The sequence below is a fragment of the Sabethes cyaneus genome, chromosome 1 (genome assembly GCF_943734655.1).
Source record: "Sabethes cyaneus chromosome 1, idSabCyanKW18_F2, whole genome shotgun sequence".
NCBI classification, from domain to species: domain Eukaryota; kingdom Metazoa; phylum Arthropoda; class Insecta; order Diptera; family Culicidae; genus Sabethes; species Sabethes cyaneus.
The window spans coordinates 40,552,404-40,561,017 of NC_071353.1; the positions used below are offsets into that span (position 1 = coordinate 40,552,404).

Genomic DNA, 8,614 nt, shown 5'->3' on the forward strand with positions numbered 1-8,614 from the left:
AAAATTTGTAGCCTGTCGTGGTTTTCTTTGGTTCGGAACAGTGTCACCCACGGTGCACGACCGAGCAGCAGGCTCCATCCAGTCGAATGGTTTTCGACTGGCTCTGTTTTTCCGATAAAATGTCAATTAGAGAACAGACGACTGCTGACACACATGGTGGTAGCGATTGTGGGTGGTGAAATTGCTCGGGCGAGTGGCCTGTCAATCTACCCCAATCCGCGCAAACCGGACACCCCTGTGGAAGATGAGGAAACCATGTCAAAGATGGCCTGCTCTGCAGGCAATGCCGAAACGAAGCCCCATCGGATGGTCGCACTGATTTGCAGGATAAGGAGTAAATCGAGGGCAGAGTGTAAGGGTGGGGTAACGCTTTTTCGACTGTCCAATTTGATCGGAAATGCTTACCACATCGATCCTTCGGGAGACTGGCGCTCCTGATTCCAGGAAGGTTTCCATCCTTTGCTGATTGTAATCGATGAAGCGAGCGGTAAGGAGCATGCGTCAGCATTCTCTGTCTTTGTTGCGCTGCTGAATGCTATCCTTGTTTCACACGATCCAGGACATAAAGCGAACGAAGCGAGATCCAGCAGTGAAGTTACCCGACCGCTTTGATTAGCTCCGCCTCATTTGCGTCTATCTCTGGTTATCGCTGCGAGAGTGAGCCTGCATTGGCTTACAATACAGTGCGACCAGTGTGTTGGTGAGCGCTGTTTCAGTGGTGAATAAGACTGCGGTTCGGTGGTGAGTTTGGCGTTCTTTGTTTGAGGCTCATTTTCTGCTGTGTGCCAGCTGCGATTGGCTGACACTGTTGTGTGTCCGCTGAGACTGGGCGAGTGTGAGAGAGATGCAACGTTAGCATCCATTGCGGTCGCTCTCAAGGTGCACAACCCGGGCGCGAGATTGGATAACGTGTTGTTAATACGGACTGCACCAATACTGCCACGGCCTGTCCGTACTCATTCCGTCACGCAAGAGGATGTGTGTTTAAAGTTTAGTTGGGCACTTCAGTCGAATATTGTTTGAAAGCCAAATAGTAGTTATTCCCCTCTGCAAACAGTCACATCTTGTTATTCCGGAGAGGCAGGCAGACAAAGTTTGTACAACATTATAATATATAAACATAATATAACAATAAAGCTCCCGCGCGCGCGAGCTAACGCTTTTCCACGGGAATTCTAGTGCGCTGTTTCTGGAATTGCGAAGCGGATTTTCCTCGATTGAAGGCGAAATTTTCCGCAGCGCGCGTAGCTTAGTCTTTTTGCGAATAAACCAGGAGTTTCTGTCCGATCGACGGGCGGTTGAAAAAAAAGAAGAAGATAGGAGTGAGTACCAACGTGAGTGAGTGGCTGCCACGGGTGTTTCGTTGTGGGAGGCGGCAATTGAAGTGAATTTTGACGTTTCTGATGCTCCCCGACAGACCGGCCATTTGGCGTATGTGAAAAAGTTACGCTCAGTGTGGTGGTTCATTGGAGCACTTTCGGGGGATATTTCGGCACTCATACAGACGAACATTCGACCGCACGCACGACGCATCCAACGCAACGGAGTCCTTCGGGAGGCAGCAGTTGTAGTGGTTGAAGGACGTAAAATCCCGAACCGGAGCAGCGCCGACAACGACGACTACGACGACGTCGACAACGCGCGGTCCGAAAGAGAGTGCCATCGACTGAAGCGCACATATTTGCTTTTTCAATCAGTAAAACGACACTGGTGTTTGGGTTGCAACGAGTCAACATTGAACCGAGCTAAGGGAAGGAGCTGCTTCCAAGCTGGTGTGGCACCCAGGAAAACGCTTAAGCCTTAATCCTCAAGAGTGTGACGGCGACGTCGATGACGAACCTGTTGAAATTCCCCCCAGGATTCGAAGTGTGTACGTAAACGATGTTTGCTAGCTAAAGGCTGACGAAAACGAAGGACTTTTGCCGTTCCAGCGACGGAGCGGGTGCTAGTTAAGTTTTTGTGTCCACACAAAACTCGGTTTCGAACATCTCGACGGTGACCAGGCTTTGACGCTGGCCGATTAGTGCTCGGTAGACTCGTTCTAGTGTGTCGTTCAAGATCCGGCCAAGTTCCGAAGTGACGGTTTTCGAAGCAGTGCAAGGAACAGAAAGGAACGGACGTGGTGAACTGTTTGTGTTTATTATTGAATTTTAAACAGAGTCTTGGGCAGTGTGTCCTGTGTGACAGGATCCGAATATCGAAGGAATACCCCAAGTGATAGGTGTGTGAATGCATAGCAAACAACAAAATGCTCACCGTAGATAACGACTGACCCGTTGGGAGGTGATAAACTATTTTGGGTGATTAAACTTGCCGGTGAAGAGGAATGTGAATCGAATACTCGAATACTGAGAAATTGAGCGATTGAATGAGATGATTGATCTAGTGCTGGTCGAAAAATTTGTATTCGAAAGTGATTTTGATTGATTTGTTTGTATGCTCAGCTTAGGGAGAAACGTAGCAAACAAACTAAGAGCTTGTAGTATTGAAGTATTTTAGGAAGACCCAAAACGATTACTCAGTGAAGTGAAAATGCAAAAACTTTACCCGGAAACGTCCATCAACAGTACGAGTATGGCCGGCGGAAATATGAGTCCTATGACGTCGACGTACAGTATGAACAGCATGGGAATGACCGTCGGCGGAATGTCATCGGTTTCTCCGCAAGGTGGTACCTTCGGAGCGTCAGTGCTTGGCAATCCCGGAATGGGAGGAATGGGAGCCGCTATGAATTCTATGCCCGGCAATTGCCTAGCTTCGACTCCGATCGGTTACAGTTCAATGGGATCGCCGATTCCAAATATGGGCTCTTGCATGGGCGGTAATAGCATGAGTACAATGTCTGCTATGGGTGGTTATTCAAGCGTCGCTGGCAGTCGAGAAGTACTTGGAGACCCGGGTTCTCCCAATTCGGCAGCTTTACAACGGGTACGGACAGAAAAACCGGCAGCCATCTACCGAAGGAATTACACCGCCGCTAAACCCCCGTACTCGTACATCTCTCTGATCACGATGGCCATCAACAATAGCCAGAATCGCATGTTAACTCTAGCCGAAATCTATCAGTTCATCATGGATCTGTTTCCGTTCTATAGACAGAATCAACAGCGATGGCAAAATTCGATCCGACACTCGCTTAGTTTCAACGATTGTTTCGTCAAAGTGCCCCGTACTCCGGACAAACCCGGCAAAGGTTCCTTCTGGACGCTGCATCCCGACTCGGGTAACATGTTCGAGAATGGCTGTTACCTTCGGCGACAGAAACGATTCAAGGACGAGAAGAAAGAAGTTCTTCGCTCGATGCACAAAAGTCCCTCGCACAGTCTGGGAGCAACCAGCCCTGACAAAAAGGACTCTCACGATGATCATCACCATCACCATCGGGAGCCGAAAATATCGTCCGATACGCACGGAATGTTGAATGCCGCTCATGGCAAAGAGGTTGACGCCTTGGCCATGCTTCACGCCACCACTGATTTAGCCTGTCTGGCTCAGCAATCTCACCCGCAGCATGGTTCCCATCATCAGCAGCTCCAGCAAGAGGAATTGACCGCCATGGTTAACCGGTGCCATCCGTCGCTGCTTGGCGACTATCATTCGATGCATCTGAAGCAGGAACCCTCCGGCTATACGCCCTCTAGTCATCCGTTCTCCATAACCCGATTGCTGCCAGCCGAGTCGAAAGCGGACATCAAAATGTACGACATGAGCCAATACGCCGGTTACAATGGACTTAGTCCACTGCAAAATTCGCACGCGGCCGCGGCAGCGCTCGGACAGGATTCCTACTATCACCAGAGTCTCGGTTACCACCATTCATCCGCTGGAACTACCAGCTTGTGACATCAGTATCCGTTGGCATAAGTGAAGCTAAAGAACTACTACAACTGCAGCGGCGGTAGCAGCAACAGCAACACTCATCCGAACGCCAACATGCACCAGTTTACCCAGCCGACGGTCGGTGGCGGCTTCCAGCATAACGGTAACCCAATCAGCAGGCCCGCCTGCCACAGCATTTCCGACACTGTCCATCATTTTCAATTCTAAACAGCAAGGTAATAAAGTTTGTAAAATAAACCTCCCACGCTAGGATAGAGAACAGGACAAAAAATAAACACTGTTGTTGTACATAGCAGACGAAGAGAAGTGTAGATAGAAAGAGAGTGATCAGTTTGGTTGGGTTGAATGAGCTTCCGAAAATTTTTGGAGTGGTACCACGCGCCAAAAACGCGCCCTCGCACGGCGATCAAGCGAAACCGCAAGTCACCTTTCTGGGACTGCCTCATTGCTTGCCCATGCTCAGCCAGTGTTCGCAACAGTGTCCCATATGATAGTTGTTTACAAGTAACGAGACCCAATTGATATAGCAACATTTCTGAACCGCCTATTGACTTCAATCGATCGATTACCATTCACCGCTAGATTCCCTCTCGCAGCTTCCTCGTATAGCCTGCTCCCAACGGCTACCGACGAGCTTGGAATCAATAAAGCACGCATCCATTTCCATTATGGAAAACATCACCGAAGCGCGTCTTCAAGAGGGCTACTGAACAACTCGAGTCTCAGCTCGTAAAGGTCGGGCTTTTAATTGATTCTCTCGTTCGTTTGCACGTTCGTACTTACGTACCCTACGTACAGGTTTCGAAATAAGCACACTTCATCTTGTTCCGCGGTTGCCCTCGCCCGTCACCGCTTTTCCGCTGGTTTCCCCCCTGCCGGCCCGGTGACCGGAATGAATTGTGCCGCAATGAGACACGTTCGTTGTCTTTCGTTGGCTGCGGCGTGGCGGCTGCTGACTCCTCAATTGAGGTCATCACCGTTTTCCCCGTTCCTCGCGCCCGTCTGCCATTGCTTCTTTCTCGAATGTCGCTGGAATCGATCGTCACCGGCCGACGGACGGCGCGGCCTGCGGTGGATGCTGATCGGCGGTTAGAAAGCTTCCTACGTACAGACAACCCGGCCTAGGGTGGTTCTGTTTGCTGTACGCACCGTGGTGAACGTTGAGGTGGATTAGAACGGAGTATCATCTTGCTACGGCGATGCCGATGGTATCAACGTACTGCATATTATTACAAGCCTATTAACAAAGCGGAAATTGTTTAACAAAACTTGAAATGGTGCGAATCTGCTTAAAATGTGTTGTGATTTTTCCTAACTTTTTGATTTTTTCTAAACTTTAAAAGCATCTAAAATAGCTAATCTCAATCTAAGATAGCTTTGTTACTTGTCTTCAAGTTCCGCTTGACGATAGCCCAATATTTTTTTATGGGTGCTCTGGCGTGCTGGGAGGAATCTTGCCTTTAGGTACAACTTGCATGTAATTGGCGGTATATCACTCCAAAGCCTTAGTTCCGTATTGGCAGGATGCCAAATCCGGCCAAAACAGCACGGAACAGCACGATGTTGTTTCGAGAATGGCTGTGAATATTTTATTGGTTATTCGTTTTCAGGCATTTTCTGGTTTATGGTTCCAGTTGTAGCGAAAATACTTTTTCAAGCCACTGCTAGAAACATCCTGCTAAACCAAATATTACTTCGACAGATTGATATGCTTGGAAATTATTTCCAGTTGCCATATAAAACTTCTTCCCAGCAAGCTTTTAGAAATCTGCCTTGACGCAGATTTGGTCTTCCTTCACCATGCAATCGTCAGTATCCGCTCTCGTTTTTTAAGTTTCTTGTTTTTTTCTATTGTTGAGATTTTACCCTTATTTCGTATTTCGAACGAATGTGAATGTTATTCTTCATTCCGCCAGCGAAATCAAACGGGCAAAACAAATCGTTCGAAACAAGTCGATCAAAATGCAAAATAGGGGTGTTAGTAAGTAACCTTCTTATAAATCGACAAATCGGCTCTTTCTGTAGCTCCATGCACGGTTGTAGACGACACTCTCATCTTGTTTGCGACATCTTGAACAGAGCGGTTGAGGTTCCGCGTGGAAGCTTTCGATTTCCCCCGAATCCAAGCTTTCTGACTGTCGACAACCGTTCCTCAATTGCTTTTATTACGATGGTGACGGTTGATTTGGCCACTTTTAATGATTTTCCCAACTCAACGTGCGAGAAGTTTGGATTTTAGCGAAACGCGAGTGAAATTTTGATGCGTTGCTTCTCTTACTTGGACGCCATTTTCATAACTATAGAGTAACTGCCAGAATCAAAATAGAGGAACCCGAATATATCCGACACTGTGGGTAAAACCCACACCCCTCGGTTTTTTAAGTTATAAGCTGTTTTTTTGCAAATCGTCTAAAACATTCTGTTTACACTTGTTATTTCTTACATTTCGAGCATTTTTATACCACCAAAGTTCCATAGCTATAAAAAAACAGCAAAACAAGACCGGTAAGCAGTGAAGAAACAGTCCTTGTATAATTTCGCAAGTGGAATTTAAGTGTTTTAGTAGGAAAAATTTGTAAAAATTCGATGTATTTTGCATCCTTGATTTATCAGCGATTATTCTTTAGTCTGCTTTGTTTAATTTTGAGTCTATTCGGGGTAAAATCGATACTTTTAGTGAGCATCAAACCGGTACAAGCTTTGTGCTGAGAGTCTGGGCCGCAAAACAAGTGAAAAATGTCAAAAATGCTATTGACCATTGAATTAAAAAAGGCGAATTTGATGATATATGAAAAATCAGTGGTGAAGGAGGTGGAGGGGTTGATTCCTGCTCGCTGTCGCTAGGTGTTTTTTTAAGAAAAGATTTCACTTGATATTTATAAGGTGTCGGTTTTGCCCTGACAAGATGTCGAGTTTACCCGCACTGCTGCTTGTTAGGTTTCTTTTCCATTATATATCAAAACCATTCAAAATATGTATCAAACAGACCTCGTGGAATGAAGTATTTTGAGTTAAACTAAGATTCTGGGAGGTTTGTTGAACAATAATTGACGTACAAATATGGAATTTCTGTGAAAATGATTAGGGTATTGGTTTTACCCACAGTTCCCCTACACCTGCAAAATGAGGGACGGTCAGGTTTTTAAATATACTATTAAAAGAAATCCGTCAAGCTTAAGTCGACCGGACCTTGTTTGTCGAAATTGTAGCTATGTTTGAGATTCAAACAATATACAATGACAATATTGAAAACATCCCATATAGCCCTAGCTGTGCTGGCGGCCGGCCAAAAGGAATTAAATAAATAAATATTGAAAACAATATTCTAGAGTTGGGCAAAACCGTCAAAACGTCTCTTTTGTGTGAGCAGTTCTGAACCGTTTCAGTTGCTGCCGCCAACCGATTCAAATGAGCAACTTGTGGTTCACGCTTGGGTTCACGGTTCATTTGTCCGCCTAGTTGACAGTTCGGTAAAAATAATGATTCGCGAACCAAAGTTCGTGACACTTTCGGATACGTTTGAAGAACTGTGATTCCTTCACTACAGCCGTTCTTTTGAACGCTTCCACTTGTAAACCAGTTCACTGACACCAACCCGCTGTCACCAATACATTCTTACATATGATTTGACAGTACCCCCATACTGATGGGCACCTCGATGCTGGGACCCCAAACAACAATGGCCGCTCCAAAGAATTTCTATGAAGTCAAGTGACTTCCCGGCCAGTGTTTTTAACATTTCAGCTGCAGTCACAGCAAAATGGCGACGTGCCGGGGGGTCGATTTAGACGGCTCGTGAGCCGTTCGCCCATCGCTAAAATATTCTCCAACTAACTGTAAACATTTAGTTGTTTTCATTACGAGGCAATTTTTTATCGCTCGTTTCCAATTTCGGCTTGGTCTTATGATATAGGTTCTGCTGAGAAATGGTCATTTCTAAGCAATAGTTTGCAATTGTAGATTCAAAAAGAACAATATTACTTTATGACTAGGCAAGAATTTTTTCCAATTAAATGGAAAATGATTTCTTACTTTCTGATATTCAAGATTAAAACACTAACACTCTCAAAAATGTTTTTCCAAAATCAACTTTAGTTTAACTTTTAAAATAGTTAAACGTTAATCCGACGAGTGCGGGGTATGTCTTGAAATCGTCGGCCTCTTTCGTGTTCACTAACGAATGCTGTCTCCGCTGGAGGTATATCTGGCATTCTCGCCACGTGGCAGGTCCATTTCAGCTTGCCGCGTTTTACTAACTAGATTTTACCGCTTGGAGCACCAGTTGAAACTGCAGTTCACCGCCTAGAATCGATCGCAGGGGTTTTCGCCTAAAGACACCAAGAGTTCTAAGGTCGCTCGCTTTCAGCGTCAACATTTGGTGGCCGTAGAGTACCACCAGGAGATTCAGTGTCTTGTAGACTACAGGGATTATGTGAACTTGCAGATTGCAGAATTTTAGCTTACGGCTAACACAATTGTTACATGTCACTAGTGTATCAAGGTAAACAAATTCGCTAACCACTTCAAAAGTATCTCCATCTAACACCTCCACCTGCGGCACTAACACCCGACGGGCTATCACGCTCTTCACCAGCCATCGTATACTTCGTTTTGGTAAAGTTTATGACGTATTCAATTCTCGTAACTTCTTTCCTGAGGCTTTTACCCCTCTTCTACTGCTCTAGTTAGCTCTGAAAGTCTCTTATACTGCTCTATGGTTAGCATCGATGATAATGATGTCATCCGCAAATCCTAGGAGCATATAAGACTTCAA

At 45.8% G+C, this 8,614-nt stretch overlaps 1 protein-coding gene across 1 annotated transcript; it reads left to right on the top strand.

The window, feature by feature from the left end:
• Window positions 1–773: 773 nt before the first annotated feature.
• Window positions 774–6,477, top strand: LOC128732961 (protein fork head). Its single transcript, XM_053826454.1, has one exon. It carries the CDS (start codon window positions 2,533–2,535, stop codon window positions 3,841–3,843), a length of 1,311 nt encoding a protein of 436 aa, XP_053682429.1. The 5' UTR covers window positions 774–2,532; the 3' UTR covers window positions 3,844–6,477.
• The last annotated feature ends 2,137 nt before the right edge of the window (window positions 6,478–8,614 follow it).

Bases quoted from the DNA above. Each gene is read 5' to 3' on its own strand.
- LOC128732961 (XM_053826454.1), top strand. From the start codon at position 2,533: ATGCAAAAACTTTACCCGGAAACGTCCATCAACAGTACGAGTATGGCC.